Source organism: Fusarium flagelliforme (assembly GCF_020744385.1).
Source record: "Fusarium flagelliforme strain FIESC 12 MPI-CAGE-AA-0113 chromosome Unknown B0J16scaffold_5, whole genome shotgun sequence".
NCBI classification, from domain to species: Eukaryota; Fungi; Ascomycota; class Sordariomycetes; order Hypocreales; family Nectriaceae; genus Fusarium; species Fusarium flagelliforme.
Genome location: NW_025763507.1, coordinates 846,540 through 861,956, shown reverse-complemented (window position 1 = coordinate 861,956; position 15,417 = coordinate 846,540). Strand labels below are relative to the sequence as shown.

The window sequence follows — 15,417 nt, the reverse complement described above, 5'->3', positions numbered from 1 at the left end:
TTTGGTGGAATCATTGGTATAACCCTTAGAATAAGAAAGGAAGGATGGTAGAATGACAGAAAGATTGAAGAGTAAAGAGGGTTTTGGCTTAAGTGTCACTATAAACATATTCATTATATCACTGATATGTTTGTCTATGAGCCGATAAACGGATTGTAGATCCAATCCGACCTATATGAACAGCACAACAGATGGAACAAGTAACAAACGAATAATAAAATCCAATATCAACTGCATCTCTATGGGTAGATAAATCAGTTGGATGAGTAATGCATGAGCTGCCATGAAGGCAATCAAGCCAAAACAGGAACTCATGTTCTTGATATTCACATGGGACGTTTCACTATAGTATAATATTGATTGGGATCAAACTATAGCTTCATTGATAATCTATACCTTAAAAAGCTTTATCTAAAACCTCTGTCCTTTCAAACGTGGGTGTACATTGCTCAATGCCTGCTTGAGCTTCACCTAGAGTCCTACTAACCAAAATGTCTTCATAAGTCAGACATTGAACTTACCAATCCACAAACCTTTCAGTAACACCCTTGCCTCTCACAATTACTGCAGCCGTTAACAAACTTACCTTCAGACAGGTTGAGAGGCTTACAATCTCCAGTTCCATTATGCTTACAGAGTTCTGAGTACCTTTTGGAGTAGAGGACTGTGCCGCAGCTGGTGCAGATTCGCTGCCAATAGGTAAAGACACACATGGTGATGGTTGTAGTGATGTTTCTGAATTGGATAAAGTTTGAAGGTAAAGTGAGAGTGTGGAGAAGTATGAAGTTATTGAAAAAGCCAAAACCTAGGTAGGTAGGAATAGATATATATATATACTTTGGGGGTACAGACTGTTCGAAGAGAAGCGTTGTGTTGCCTGGATGTGGGAATATGTTCCATGTTCGTAGAGATGTTAATAGTACAGCAAGCTGAACAACAGACAAGGATTGGAACAAAACCGTAGAGAAAGGAATGGTCATGGTCTAAAGGATGAGTGTTCATAATAGCACTCTCTAGTGTTTTGTACACGCTTCTTGAGGTGTTTGGTGAGGAGGTTATGGGAGTCATAATGGAAATGAAAAGTGTGCTGCATGGTGGTACAGAAGCTATGATCTTCCTACGATTCAAAACCAGTGTACGAGACCATCACAACATCTCAAATAGTCTTCCAAGCTCTACCTTCCATTCCATAACTCAGTACCAACACATGACTCTTCCGCCGTTCACTTAGACCCTTCTCCAGCAGCCTCCCTTTTGGCAAGCTCTTTCTTCAATCTCGAAACCAATTCATCAATCTTGGCAATCTTGACCTCGTCAGGAGCACGGCCCTTCAAGCCCCTATATCACCATCAGCATCTATCCTCGCCAAAGACAACAGAAATCTTACACGGGCTGCTGAACTCCTGTAGCCTTCATCACAGCTTCCAGCCTCTGACGTTCAGTGATTGCCGGGATGTAAAAAAGCTCTCCACAGCGAAACATAGGGTCGCAGCCGTCCATGGATGCGAGATCAGGGGGACCGATGAAGGGGAGAGGGCTGTCGGATGGGAAGGAGGAGCAACGGGTGCAGAGGGCGGGTTCGCATTTGACGATGTCGAGTTGGTCGAGATGGCCGCAGGGTTTGTCGTCTTCTTTCAATTTGCAGGTGGTTTCTTGGGGGTCTTCGACGAAGATGTAGTTGGAGCAGCGGTTACAGACGAACTTTCGGGTCTTGCGCTCGCACATTGTGATGAGCTTCGGTGGATATTTGAGGGATTGCGAGGGCTGGTTCTTCTGGGAAAGCAGAGTTGGTCAGTCAAGATGCCAGAGTGATATGGAAACAAGGAGTTCTGTGCCAGCTAGACGTTGATTCCAGGAATAAGTAAGAATGTAAACAAACCGAGACGTTGCTGGTGGAATCTTCGGCAGACTGTTTGCAATCCAAAACAATGATGAGAGGTCCATTAAAAACTGGCGCGGTCGAGCATCGGCGCGGTAGCTCACAGTTGACACTGCCATGGCAGTCGAGGAGCCTTCTTAGAATTTGGAAACGAGATTGCACTATTAGCTCGCTCCGTCACTTCTTGACAATCAATGCATAGAAAGGTATCGACGTTAGAAGTAACAGGCTCAGGTTGCTTGAAAAAAGAAGGCTTATAATGTGACAGCGTTTTATTTATCTCTGTAGAATCTACCTAGCTAACGGTATCTTAACTCCCCCTCAGGGGCGAGATAAGGATATGGCCAAGGCCGGAAAGGAACATTAGGTATCATCTCCGGAGGATCGTATTTACAATTTTCGCACCATTCCTTATCGTTCCAAATAGTATGAGAATACTCATACCCGCAAGAAAAGAATTCCCTACTGCGAGTCGCTTTTGCCCAATCGCAACGACAGCCGTGTGGCTCAAAGCGGGATCTGTTACCACAGTTGGCACACATGAATTGGATTATTATATTGTAACACATGTTGAAGAATAGATTGATCGGGCTGCTAGGCTTAGTAAATGCCTATGTTCATTCTTTGGTATAAAATTGGTCTTTGCAGCAGTGTTGATGGAGAGTTGAAAGAATTCAAATTCTGTTCATTTATGGCCAAGCAAAAAGAGACAAGCACAATTATTCAGAAGGAATATAGATGCTTGCAGTGAAAATGCCGACATACAGTTGAATTACTGGTATTCACTCGTATTATAGCAGAGATGGACGCCAGTGAAGAATCTAACAACAAATTTCACCACAACTACGTCTCTTTGCTACGAGATCCTTATCATCATATGGCACAAACATTTGCTGAATCTAAAATAGAACGATGACTGCACTTTCCTCTAGCTAGCTATTCTAGGCACTAATCCATCAACTCAATAGTAGCCTCTCTGATAACCATAGGGATAATGAATACCAAGAGGATCAGGTGGAGGAGGCGGTGGTTCTGAGCAATTCTCACAAATCTCGTCTTTGTTCCAAATCGTGTGTCCATTGTTCCTTCCACAAGAGAAAGGCCTTCGACTTTGAGTCCGTTTAGAATTGTTGCATTGGCATTCATGTTTTTCGTAGCCCATTCTGTGTTCGCACACAGCGCACATATACTGGATCATGATACGGTAGCACATTGCGTAAAGTGTTTGTTTTTGGAGAGATTAGAAACTGATGGGATTTGATTGTGGCCCGTTTTTAAATAGTTGAAGGTTGAACAGTTATGTGATTCATTGGAATAGCTCTGATGTGATTCACGAACACGCTTAGAGACTCTGAATAAGTGAACTGTACGCTCTGAACAGGTCGATAGAGGCCAATCACTGGAACAAAAACCAAAATCCTAGGACGAATGATCTCTGAGAAAACAAATGTATTAGTAGTTTTAATAACGATGACCTTTTAGACGCCCATATTGCCCAATCCAGCCTCCATCCAATGGCGACTACCTTGACCATCATGTTACCCTCACGGGGCTTTGCTATCCTGTTCGACAATACAGAATGGCAGATAAAGACTGTCGTCGTTAGCATGTCTTTGGTCCGCTTTACCAGCGGCTCAATCAGGCATAAAGCGTAGGAAGGCGTTGCCGTAATGCGATGAGAGATCTTCGGTAGTCTCACGTCCACATTTCCTTGACTTGAAAGCGTTCTTCGCGTGTAGCCAAGGGGAACGTTTGGAATAGGACTGCTGGCTCGATGGTAGCTATCTTGGGACTACTATCTCAATAATCGTAGGCGGAGGCTCCGCGCATTCACCGCAAAGGAAATCTCGATTCCAATGCGTTATCGGAGACTCATTTTCACAAGAGGCGTATCTTTGGCTGTATGTTCTCCTCGCTATGTTGCATCTTAGACCATGTTTCTCGAAGTCGTACCTCTGGCCGCATTCGGCACACATGTATTGGATGGTAACGTCATGGCACATTGTTTCTGTTTTGTCGGGGTTAATTCTTTTGATATGGTGAAACTCGACGTGATTTTGAGAAAGTTAGTATGGTGAGAGGCAAAGAAAGAAAGTAGGATGAAAGGTGCCCTTTTTATAATGGAAGCTATGCAGTGAATGGCGGATGGTAAATGCTTGATGGCACATATTCAGACATGAAAACCTTGGGTCTATTGTCTGACTGACATTCGAATAGACCTTGAGTCCGACAAGCCAAGATCTGGAACCGATTTGATCATCTCCAGTTATGAAGTAGAATCGCCTTGACAGAGGAAGATTTTAAGGATTTGGTGCTCAGCTTGTTGACAGTGATCCTCCGATCCGTCGATGACTTTGTTTGTGATTAGGTGTTCTACAAGCTGTCAAGTCGCAAATTCCAATTTCAAGCCTCGCTGCCCAACCCTTCACACAGATTAACCTTGCCCCATTTCCTCTCATCCGGCGGACACTGCTGACAATATTCCGAAGCGATGGCGACCTCGCCATCGCATGTGTAACCACACGATCCCATGGACTTGGATTCGGACTTTAATGCCTCTTCACAAATTTCCCATTCGTAAGCCTTTCTGATACAGGTCCTGCAATCGATGCAGTAGAAGTGCGTGTATTGTTCGGTGCACATGGTGTTGTGGTGTTGCTTTGGTAGATGTTGTGTGACACGATATGTTTGTAGTTGTGATAATCTGTCAAAGACAAAAGTGAAAGAGGTTTTGAGGTTGAAAACGCCTCTTTTGCTGAAGGTTATATAGTGCATTGTTATCAGACAATGAGGCTCAGATGAGGGCGAACAACTAGGCATCCAGCCAAGCAGCAGGGGTCTGTTCAGCTCTATGGAATAAGCTAATCAACAACCGTTTTTCAATCTTACCAAAGATCCAAAAAGGAGGCCTCCCCAATAATATTCACGCACGTTATAGCTGCATTGAATCCATCGTTCGTCGTTGGTTGGTGTACCCGAATGCTACCCCGATGAAGGTATCGTCAGAAGGATCAAATGGGTGACCGAGTACGACCTAGATCAAAATACTGTGAAGCTATGTCTGCTTTCGGTAATAACTATCTGGGGCTAATCGTTAGATCTTTCAGTAATACGATCCTAACACCTGCATTGATTGGCAACAGACAACGGAATGATTAATCAGAGTTGGAGTTAGCCTGGCAGATATGGTCAAGTATTAAACAGCCATTCAGTCACCATCTAGAGTTGATGTAGAAACATTTAAAAGCTTTCAGTGATTCGTCCAATGTCCAATCTGCTGTATCACGACGACAAACACATGATGCGTGAGTATATAAAACGAGCCAATCCGTTAGCGAACTTGAATCCAATCTCACCATAACATAAAATCTAAATACTATATCTAAGACAGAAATCATCATGTGTGTCGAAATGACAACCAAAACGGTCTGCTCGACCTGCAGCAAGCTCATCAAGACAGATGTCAGGGTCAGTAGATGCTTTGGGTGCAATGCACCTAACCCAAAGGACTGCAAAATAGGATTCTTCAGACGCAGTGGTGAGATAAAACAGGAATGTGCAGATTGCAAGAAGAAACGGGAAGACGACGAGGCGAGGAAGAAGCGGCTGAGAAAGTGACCTGAGCATGTATGAGCTAGTGAATACCTAGGAGAACAAAAAGATAAAGTGAACAAAGATACAAGATACTTGGCTCTTTGTATATTGAATTGGGTCTTTGTTTCGGTGAAGACTACTTTGTTCCTACTAGGAATTGTGAATATGTTTATGATAATTAAGAGTATTTCTCGGCCTCAGATCTCCTTTCTTTCGATCATTACTATACCACTACCTCACGATCTCCTACGCATTCTCAATTCTACCCATCAACAGAAGATACTATACGCCACGAAGGACTCAAAGAAAGCACCATGTGTTGGCAGACAACCGTCACGACCCGTTGCAAGTCCTGCGACGCATTTCTAGGCCAAACCAAATTTGTTGACAAATGCCCGAGCGCCGAGGGCGCAAAGTGCATTTGTGGCCCCTTCAAGCAACTCGTGCAGGATCCGAAGGGCGAATGCAATGATTGTAAAGTGATCAGAGAGTGCCAAGAAGCACAGAAGAAGAAGAACGCCAAGCTTGAGGAACGTCGAAATAAACTTCTTGGAGGGATTGATGATGAGATATAAGGGAATGCGGAGGACCTTCGGCAGGAATATGTCGATTTGGCTTGTTTGGATGATAATATCCTGAAGAAAGATGGGATAGTATGATGTGTGTCAATCATGTGATAAGGACGTTATTTCTGTAATAAGAGTCCTTGACTCCAGGAGCCATAGGTATTTAGGCCAAAACAAGTAAACTTTTGTCAGGGAGTCGCACTGATATGAAGTGATGGGAAATGGCGGATTCGGTGTCCTGGCGACACTGACAGTGCTCATCAGATATTCCTTAGTCCGCGATTTAGCATTTACAACTGACAGCATTTCAGATTCAAGGAACAACAACAGTGTACCGGCATCATCTACCATTGAGGGCACTTTTCCACCAAGCTTTTGTTCGCAGACTCATCCAATGGCATTGTCTACGGCTTTGCCTTGCTTCCACTCCTTCCCTTTCTGAACCACCACTCAAGTTCGTCTGACATATCTCAGTCTCTGAAAAGAGGAGGAGGAGCAAGAGCTACACCTGCCCTCATCAGTGCTCCGATGCCATTACTTCCAAATTTCATCTGAAGCACCTCGAAGTAAAGACTCCTGTTCTGAAAACAATATTTACAGCATTGTCCCTCGCACAGTAGCTATAAGGGTATGTCACCGCCCACAACGCCAGCAATCATCCAATGTCGACTGCTAAGTACTAACGCAAAGCCACAGGTCAAGCAATCGTCCACCGTCATGTGCGAGCACCGTATCATCTGGCGTTACTGCCCCCATTGCCGCAAACACGCCGGCCCTCCCCTCCGCCAAAACGTCAACTGCGATAAAGTATCCATCTGGAAACTAGGTCGATGTCGCCTCGGACTCTGCGATCGCGAGATCATAGAGCATGTCGAGTGTTCTGATTGCGAGACCAAACGAATTACCGAACGGGACAACATGCGACGACGTCTGTGGGAGAAGGCTTGGCCTGCGCCTGTTCAGTTGCCTGAGGGGGTTAAGGCACCCGTGATGATGGATGCCGCACAGCAGACTGAAGAGGCGTGGCCTGTTCATGATAAGGTTGGGAAAGTCGAGGACAAGGGCTCAGATGTGGTGATTGTTCAGCCTGAGGTCATGTACGATGCTGATGATGAGCGTGATGGAGAGGGCCTTTTCATCGCTAGCAAGAGGCGCAAGACGAAGCAGAAGAGTGATTGAGGTCTTGGGCCGTAGGCATGGCGCTCATACGTGCAGCCTATTCTAGCATTGATGTTTTGGCCAGACGAGACTGTGGACGAGGACCATGTAACGAAGCGATGATCGATTAGATGGGTTGCGAAGGGAGGCAATCGATCTGTATCCTCAAATAACTGGGGAACAGCGCAACAAAATTTAGACCTGAGCACAGAAATAAAGAGGGTGATTATTCCTAGTCGCATCTCCCAGACGTCGCACCAATTCACAGAATGCGCGCCCGTGTTGTATCATGATCTCTTTTTGTCAGCGCTTCAGAGCACTGGAAGTAGACATTCACTGTCGAAAAGGTCACGATCTACAGAGCAGTAATATCAACTCGACCTATAAATAGATTGGAGTGTCTCCTAAGCTTAACATGTCATAAACATCATACTAAATAGACATACGCCTTATCCCTACAATTAACAAGATCACCCGCAAAGATGTGTCGCAGCGAGATAACGTTCACCAAATGCGCTTGCGGTAAAACCTGGAACCGCGTAGCACAAATGCACTTTTGCTGGGAGGCATCGGGAAAATCGGATGCCTTTTGTACAGAAGGAGTCAAATATAGTGAACAATCCCAGCCTGGCGAGTGCGAAGAATGTCGCAAGGCTCGTGAAGAAAAGGAGCTCGAGGACAAGAAGGAGGAGCCTGGAGCGCCACCCAAGAGGAGGAAGAGCGTGACATTTAAGGAGGACGTGAAGAGATACCGTCTGACGATTCAGGGTGCCTTATTTGAGGTTTTGTAGCGTATCTACATATCGAGTGGGTGCGAATGTGAGCCTCAAATAAGGTGAGTAGTACTCACAAGTACTGACGACTGTGATTAAGTTTTGTGTAGCTCTGAGTCAGTACACAAGTGTTGTGGTTGCTATCTCGTGATTCCTAGACATGTGTTCTTGGAACTAGAGCGTTGCGCATCACCGCCTGGACTTTTGTATAAATAGCTAGAAGGATCTCCAGAGATTGGCATCCCGTTTCCTTCGCCTAAACATCATATTATATAACGAAGAAAACACCTCGCACCGCACATACTTACAAAGAACCTTCTACCGAAAGCGTCGCTCGCACAGAAATGGAATAGACATGCCGAGGGTAACATTCTATAACGAATGCGTGTGCGGCAAGACGTGGGATAGAGAGGTAAACCCCGATCCCTTGCATAGATGAAGCAGAACATAGATTCCGGCTCTGTTCGAGCGGAGTGATGGCCGTCGAAGTCTCCATCGCCGAGGAAGAGCGTAATAATGAAGATCCTGGGAGCCCTGGCGGTGATGGGAAGCATGTTCAATTTAGTAGCATCATGGAGGATATACCCTTGAGGATATACCGTCAGATGGTTCTGGGTGTTTTACACGAGACTTGCTTGAGTATTCAATTAAGAGGCTGGTAGCCGTTTGTTTGGTGGTATCTAACACCTCATAGCCTCAGCGCAAATTGATGGAATGGGCTATATCCTAGTAAAAGAAATGGAAGAGCCCTTTCTGAGATGCGTACATAGCTACCCTCCGAAGTGCGCTCGTCTATGGGAACAGCTGTTGACGCCGATGGTGATACATCAAGCACCAGGACGGACATTGTTCAAATTACCACTTGGATCTTCCGAAAACTCACTGAGATTTGTGTTTCCCAGCCACTCATGATCCGCAAGTGACCAATACGCCGGCACGTTTATTGACGCGAATAAGCTATTCCAGTCCGGCGACTCAATAGTAGCATCCACCGACTGCGCTTGATTCAGGCCAGCAGATATATGCTGCTCATACTCGTGCCGAAGTTGGCTAAAGACCGACGTCACGGCAGTGGCATTGGGCCAGTATTCAGCCAGCGAGTCGCCGTGAGAAATCAGCTGCGACAGGCGTTGTGAAAGGCCCACTGCCGTTATGAAAGACTGGGATATCACAGCTACTCTGAGATCCTGCACCAGCTGGATTCCTGCAGCGGTGACAGCGCCTAGAGTGCTGAAGTGGCAACGCCTGATCTCGCCCAACTTGACGATTCGATCCAGCGAGGAGAGAATGGTTTCAGCTGCCATACTGCAGACATCTCTACCGCCGAGGCTTGTGTGCCCTTCTATCCTGCGGTTTAGATGCATGGTGACGAGGTTGTAGTGAATTCGTAAGTGATTCGTACAGAAGTCATCACTCTGAGCATCAAGAGCACAGTTAGACCGCAGCGCCCATACTGCGAGTTTGCTATTGATGCTCGCGATGTCAAACTTGCGCCTGGGAACTGGGGAGTTGAGCTCAAGCACATCCAATATGATAATAGCAAGCTCAGCCATGCACAGGTGATGGCGGAGAAGCATATTTCGTGATTCCTTTTCCGAATCTCCTTGTGCAAGTTCCGTATCCTGCTCATCAATAAAATCATCTTCTCGGAGCATTTCCTGGTCAAAGTCGTGGGCTTGGATAGAGCTGGGGCGCCCTGTTTCGAGGGCGCAAAAAGCCTCAGCGATGAAGATGGACCACCATAGACGCTTGTTAATGATTCGGTCAACGACGGGTAGGTGCTTGTCAGCTCTATGGAGTCCTAGACCGAGGGCTATACGCATTGCAATACCATTCCAGTACCAAGGTCCACTAGCGACTGTATCTCCGTCGCTGACGTGCCATGTGAACAAAACTGCAGCTTGTGCTAATTGGAGACGGGCTGTCTCGTGCCGTAGATGGAACAGCATACTGGCACGCCTGAACAGGACATTCTTGACTACTAATCTGTCCTTGGCGACCAGTGGATGCGTGCAAACATGTGCGCCAGCTAGAAGCACGGCTTGGAAGAGTAGAAGTGGCGGTTTGTTTTGAAGCTTTCCGTCTGGTTTGAGAAATACAGACATTGGTATGATGGGATAGAGTGGGTGGATGTGTTTAAAGTAGGCAAGTAGTAAGGCATCTCTGACTTCCTGGGCTGGGAACATACTGAGGTCTTGGGCTGGGTCTTGTGAGGGATGTAAGCTCACAAACGGGCTCGGCTTCCACGGTTTTAGAGGTCGGATGGGAGGGAAAGGATAGTGTAAAGGCGGTTGGTATGATGCTCCAGATTGACCGATTGAGTTGTCTCCAAAACAAACCCCATGATTGGGAAACATAGAGGGGTCACTGGGACGATAGGTTCCTCCAGAGCCACCAGTGCCAGCCGAAGCAGGCTGAACAGGATCCTCAAAGCGGAAGCCCGAGGCAGACATCCATGCATCAACGCCGGTACCAACTTGGAGTCCTCCTGGAAAACCGGACGGCAGAGGCGACTGAGACTGCTGACAGCCCAAGGTGCGGTGGAAATGACGCAGCCCGAGCAAATGCGCCATGTTTGAAGCGTTGGTGCCAATGTAAGCAATCCGAAAGTTGTCGCTGGTCTGGAAGATCTGCCACCATTCTGTATCGACATGATCGTTGAAGAAGCGAGCTAATGCTGTCCTCGCAAGCTGATCAGAGCCATCAGATGCTGGCTCCTCTACTAAATTGTTAGAAGGACCATCACCCACGTCCTCGGTTGTATCCATATCCGCGCTGATACTGGGCTCCTGTCCCTGATCTTGCTCCTGCTGCGTTTCATGATCCGACTCCGACTCTGAAGCTGAAGCTGGGCTATTGTTCCCTGAATCTGAAGGTGCTTGCGCTGGGGATGAGAGGTTTGCTATTTGTTGATAGTTTTTTCTTGGCCTGTGTTGTCGTCCACGTTTAGGAGGGGCCCAATCGTTTTGGGACCTGATATCACAAAGCGAGCTCAGCATACAGCGAGAAGAGAAAGTCGTGCTCTCTTCAACTTACACGCATTTAAAACCGCCTTTTGCACAGACGGAACATGTACCGCTCTGCGATAACGTAATGTCGCAGCGAACCTTTCTGTGGCGACAAACGACGCATGCCTTGCGCTGTTGCCTTCGTCGCTCCATCATCAAATATTAAAAGATCAGGTCAAATGAATGAGGAGATAAATTATGTTAGTAGACAGAGGTGAAGCCCAGCCCTTGGGTTCCTTCCTTGTCTCGGTCCAAGTTGGACGGTCGGAGCGTTGCGGCGGGGTTAAGTTCTCTTATAGGCACTAGGTACACTCTCCAGTTGGCTTAGCAGCCACAGACGCTAAAGAGTGGCCAATCACATGACATTGACTAGATGTAAGGCCCCTAAACCTTATCAAGTGGCGCTGAAACGATTGAATTGGAACTTCCACTATCTAATCTACGCCTTAATCGCCAGTAAAGGCTGTCCGCTATGCACACTCTCGCTAGGAACCGTCCAAACCCTCTCTATCGTATTGCCAACAAAACGTGAATCAGCCTTAACGTGAACTTCCATCTTCATCGCCTCAAGGATAACAAGACTCTGTCCAGCCTTCACGACATCGCCATCCTTGACTAATACCTTCCACACATTAGCGTTGATGGGAGACTCAACAATCTCCATGTTTGGATCTGTATACACCATATTAGCGACCCTGATCAATGTTTGGTTAGGTTGGTGATCTTTGCATACCTTGTAATAACACCTCAGTCCCATCCTTCTGCGCATCCGTTGTCATCTTACTTTCGTGCCACTTCTCGACAAGCTCCTTCTCGAGAGCGACTGTCGCTTCGCGATGAGGCGCGCGATACTCCTTGAGCCGCTGGATGTCATCTGATGTTTCTTTCAGAAGCTTGTTGTGTGCTGCAAGATCAAAGACCGCATCCTCAACGTCAAACTCATATATCCCACGCTTAAAGTCTCTCAACTTGGCATCATATTCGTCTTCCGTAACCTCATAAAAGGTGATCATGTCCAGTGGACGGAAGAGCCATGGCTCAGCTTTACTGAATCCATGCTTGGACGCGAACAAATCGAGACATGGCATAGTCATGGCAACGGGCATGTATCCACCTGGGCCGTCGACTGGATATATCGAGAACGAGCTTCCTCCCATTGTCAAACATCCTTCCGGGGTGAATGTACGGCTTGGATTCATCTTGGGCGAGTTGAGACGAAGACGAGGATCGATCGGAATCAGGACTGGCAAGGCCATGACAAACCCAACCGCGAAAATAATTGACTCTGCCTTGAGGATAGTCTTCTTGAGCTCCTCGGGAGTCAAACCGTTATGGTCGGCCACAAACTTGACAGGATCGGGAAGATATGCCGCAATGGACCGCTGGGTGAGCATGTATCGCTCGATGCAATCGGTCAACTTGGCATGCGAGAAGGCGACTGGCAGTTTGAAACGTCGAACGGGAATCTTGACATCTCCAACTCCATCTAATTGCTCTTCCGCTTCCACAAGTCTTGCCAACATGCTGTCCCTCGATTCTCTTAAAGAGTCGTAAAAGACAGCCAGAGAGCTGGCACAGCTGACCATATTGACGATAGAAGACTTCTGACCTTGACCTTGAGACTGCTCAAGTGCAGCCTTCAACCGCGACGCCCGACAGGTCATGTTGAGATCGAATCCACCCTCGCCATACTCGACAAGTATGTAGCTATCAGCTCCTCCTCTGTACGAGACCTTTGGTCGGCCAGAGTGAGGGCTAATGACCTTGAGCAAATCAGCTGGTTCGTTGGAGACCTGCTCCGATACAGCTGCATTCTCCAGCGGTGCTGCCCCCGTCCAAGACCCTCCCTTGATACAGGAGGACAGTTGTTGAATGAAGTTCTGGTTCCCTCGGTTCAGATCAACAGCTGTATCAATACTTACACGTTGAAACCTGACCTTGTCACCGGATCGCAGCTGTCCAAGCTTCCACATGTCGGCCTTGGTGACTGTAAGGTTGCAGATAAATCCACCAAGATCTGGGCAGTCGACAGGGAGAATAACTGGCTCATCGCCAGTGAAGTTAAGACCGCCGATAGGATACCCGTATTCAACGACGTTGCTTGGATGAGCGCCGCCTTCGCCTCCGTTTGCTCTTGCAAACTCTGGACGTGGACCCAGAAGTCGAATACCACCTCGTGCAGCATTGTGACTGACTTCCCAAGATGTGCTGTATAGTGTTTCGATGTACTCGGGTGTGAGATAGCCTGTCTCGTAGGGCCCACTCATGACTCGAAGTGTCCAGTCCTCGGTGTATGTTGGTCGAAGATGCACTGGAATCGATACTTCTTGAAAAGCAGGCAACTCACTTGAGTCAAGTATTCTTAGGAAGTCTCCTGTGCGTAGAGGACGCCCTTGATACCCACCCACATTGGCAAGTGGGTTCGTGGCTTTGCTGTTGTACCATTTAGCCACATTGGTGAACCCTCCATAGACAGCCAGATAGGCTCGGCAATGGGAGGATAGTCTGCCGATAGTAAGTCTCTGTCCGGACTTGATATGTAATCGCGTCCATTGAGAAACACTAGCGCCGTCAAGCTGTAATGGAACAGGAGGACCGCAGATGGCCACAATAGCATCGCTCAGGAAGACCATGTCGGGCCCGTCGAGGGTGATTTCGAGGCCTTCAACACCAACGTCGTTTCCAACAAGAATGTTAGCGGCCTGGAAGGCGACGGGATCCATAGGACCGCAATGACCGAACCCATGACCTACTGATGGCCGGCCTGGATAATCTTGCACTAGAGTATAGGCACCGCCAGAGCGGATGTCGATGGCTGCGGGAACAAAGTTGAAGGTTTCGAGGAACTTGGTGATTGTGTTGCCTTTCCGATATGTGTCGTCTTGAAGTATGGCAACAAGAAACTCGACGTTGACTGGAGGGCCGCAGATGTTGCTTTTGCTCAGAGCTTCCTCCAAGCCAGCAACAGCATCCTCCCTTGTAGACGCGTGATGCATAACCTTTGCCAGCAGGGGATCATAGTCTGGGCTGATAGTCATACCAGCCCGAATCCATGTGTCGACTCGTGTTCCTTCGGATTCATACCAACAGACTTCTTGTAGCATGCCTGGGCTTGGTTCGTAGTCCTTGGCCGGGTTCTCGGCGTATACTCGGGCCTCGATAGCATGACCCTTGGGCTCCAGACATCGCGTCTGTAATACTGAGAGTTCTTCGGGACTCAGGCCCCCTGAGCCACCGATTTCTCGGTCTGCCTGCCTGTACATCAACTCAACGAGATCTACCTCGTAGCAGAGTTCTGTGATGCCGTGCTCAACTTGCAGCCGCGTGTTCATTTCGAGAAAGAAGAAATCTCCACTAGCATCGTCAACCAGATATTCGACGGTGCCCGCAGAGCCGTAGTTGATGCTCTCCGCTAGTCGGATAGCGCAGCTTGTCAAATCCTGGCGAAGCTTGGGATGTGTCATGACGAATGGGCTGGGACATTCCTCAATGACCTTTTGGTGTCTGCGCTGGATTGAGCACTCTCGCTCCCCTACACTGATGGCTTTTCCTTTCCCGTTGCCGAAAACCTGGACCTCAATGTGATGACTGTCGGGGTAGTAGCGTTCCAAAAAGACACCGGCATTCTTGAACAGCGAGGCACCCCTGGACTTGACTGTCCTAAAATTGGTTCGGACCTCAGACTCGTCTGCGCAGATGAGCAAGCCCATACCGCCTCCGCCAGCGGTTGCCTTGAGCATAACGGGATAGCCCAGTGATGAGGCAGTAGCAGCAGCATCATCCTCGCTTTGGAGCAGTTCTTGAGAGCCTGGGACAACGGGCACACCGGCCTTGAGAGCAAGCGTCCTGGCTGTATGCTTGAGACCAAAAGAGTCGATGGCTTCTGGGGAAGGACCTATGAAGACCATGCCCGCTTCAGCAACCGCTCTGGCAAAGGCTGTGTTTTCTGAGAGGAAGCCATAGCCAGGGATGATAGCTTGGCTGCCATACTTCTTCGCAATTTCAATTATCTGATCACTAGAGTCAAGGTCAGAGAAGCTCATGTGAACGAAGTCGATAATCCATCAAGTACTCACCCGTCCAGGTACGCAGATTTAGCTGGACCGTGTAACTCGACTGCCTCAGATGCAGCACGGACATGAAGGGAAGCACTATCCTGAGGTGTGTAGATGGCAATAGTGCGAATTCCCAGCTTGCTGTTGTAGGCAAACGTTTATTAGCAAACAACTATATCATGGGTGACTGAATGACAAACTTACCTTGCAGCTTTGATAAGTCTGCATGCGATTTCCCCACGGTTGGAAATAAGGACCGTGTGGAGGTGCTCCATAACTTAGGTAAGGCAAATACAGTGGACAGTCGCCTAATGTGGGGAAGGATATGGGGGTAATAGGTGTTTGTTATGGGCTGTCGCTATGTTTAGTCGTTGCTGATAAGTA

The 15,417-nt window shown here is 47.7% G+C and overlaps 5 protein-coding genes across 5 annotated transcripts; 1 reads left to right on the top strand and 4 right to left on the bottom strand.

Annotated features, from left to right (window-relative positions):
* Positions 1-1,223: 1,223 nt before the first annotated feature.
* B0J16DRAFT_385652 (uncharacterized protein) lies at positions 1,224-1,725 on the bottom strand (the record flags this gene model as incomplete). The annotated part of the gene is made up of 2 exons (XM_046131512.1): positions 1,224-1,338; positions 1,388-1,725. 2 exons carry the CDS (start codon positions 1,723-1,725, stop codon positions 1,224-1,226), a joined length of 453 nt encoding a protein of 150 aa, XP_045981009.1.
* A 2,388-nt stretch (positions 1,726-4,113) lies between these two features.
* Positions 4,114-4,848, bottom strand: B0J16DRAFT_343906 (uncharacterized protein). The gene has a single exon (XM_046128123.1). It carries the CDS (start codon positions 4,697-4,699, stop codon positions 4,283-4,285), a length of 417 nt encoding a protein of 138 aa, XP_045981008.1. The 5' UTR covers positions 4,700-4,848; the 3' UTR covers positions 4,114-4,282.
* Positions 4,849-6,756: 1,908 nt separating this feature from the next.
* On the top strand, positions 6,757-7,218 carry B0J16DRAFT_400772 (uncharacterized protein; the record flags this gene model as incomplete). The annotated part of the gene is made up of 1 exon (XM_046132547.1): positions 6,757-7,218. One exon carries the CDS (start codon positions 6,757-6,759, stop codon positions 7,216-7,218), a length of 462 nt encoding a protein of 153 aa, XP_045981007.1.
* Positions 7,219-8,660: 1,442 nt separating this feature from the next.
* B0J16DRAFT_149544 (putative acetamidase regulatory protein) lies at positions 8,661-11,238 on the bottom strand. Its single transcript, XM_046122028.1, has 2 exons — positions 11,007-11,238; positions 8,661-10,943 (listed from the first exon to the last, which is right to left on the bottom strand). The coding sequence occupies exons 1-2, from the start codon at positions 11,132-11,134 to the stop codon at positions 8,798-8,800; spliced, it is 2,274 nt and encodes a 757-aa protein (XP_045981006.1). The 5' UTR covers positions 11,135-11,238; the 3' UTR covers positions 8,661-8,797.
* A 141-nt stretch (positions 11,239-11,379) lies between these two features.
* On the bottom strand, positions 11,380-15,393 carry B0J16DRAFT_288728 (putative urea amidolyase). Its single transcript, XM_046124198.1, has 4 exons — positions 15,238-15,393; positions 15,055-15,174; positions 11,712-14,995; positions 11,380-11,650 (listed from the first exon to the last, which is right to left on the bottom strand). Exons 1-4 carry the CDS (start codon positions 15,306-15,308, stop codon positions 11,418-11,420), a joined length of 3,708 nt encoding a protein of 1,235 aa, XP_045981005.1. The 5' UTR covers positions 15,309-15,393; the 3' UTR covers positions 11,380-11,417.
* Positions 15,394-15,417: the final 24 nt, after the last annotated feature.

Excerpts from the sequence above, each read along its gene's own strand:
- B0J16DRAFT_149544 (XM_046122028.1), bottom strand. The coding sequence starts at position 11,134 with ATGATGGAGCGACGAAGGCAACAGCGCAAGGCATGCGTCGTTTGTCGC. Across the intron at positions 10,944-11,006 it reads AAAGGCGGTTTTAAATGCGT|GTCCCAAAACGATTGGGCCC; the intron begins GTAAGTTGAAGA and ends TTGTGATATCAG.
- B0J16DRAFT_288728 (XM_046124198.1), bottom strand. The coding sequence starts at position 15,308 with ATGGAGCACCTCCACACGGTCCTTATTTCCAACCGTGGGGAAATCGCA. Across the intron at positions 14,996-15,054 it reads AAATCTGCGTACCTGGACGG|TGATCAGATAATTGAAATTG; the intron begins GTGAGTACTTGA and ends CCTTGACTCTAG. Across the intron at positions 11,651-11,711 it reads GACTGAGGTGTTATTACAAG|ATCCAAACATGGAGATTGTT; the intron begins GTATGCAAAGAT and ends TGGTGTATACAG.
- B0J16DRAFT_343906 (XM_046128123.1), bottom strand. The coding sequence starts at position 4,699 with ATGCCTAGTTGTTCGCCCTCATCTGAGCCTCATTGTCTGATAACAATG.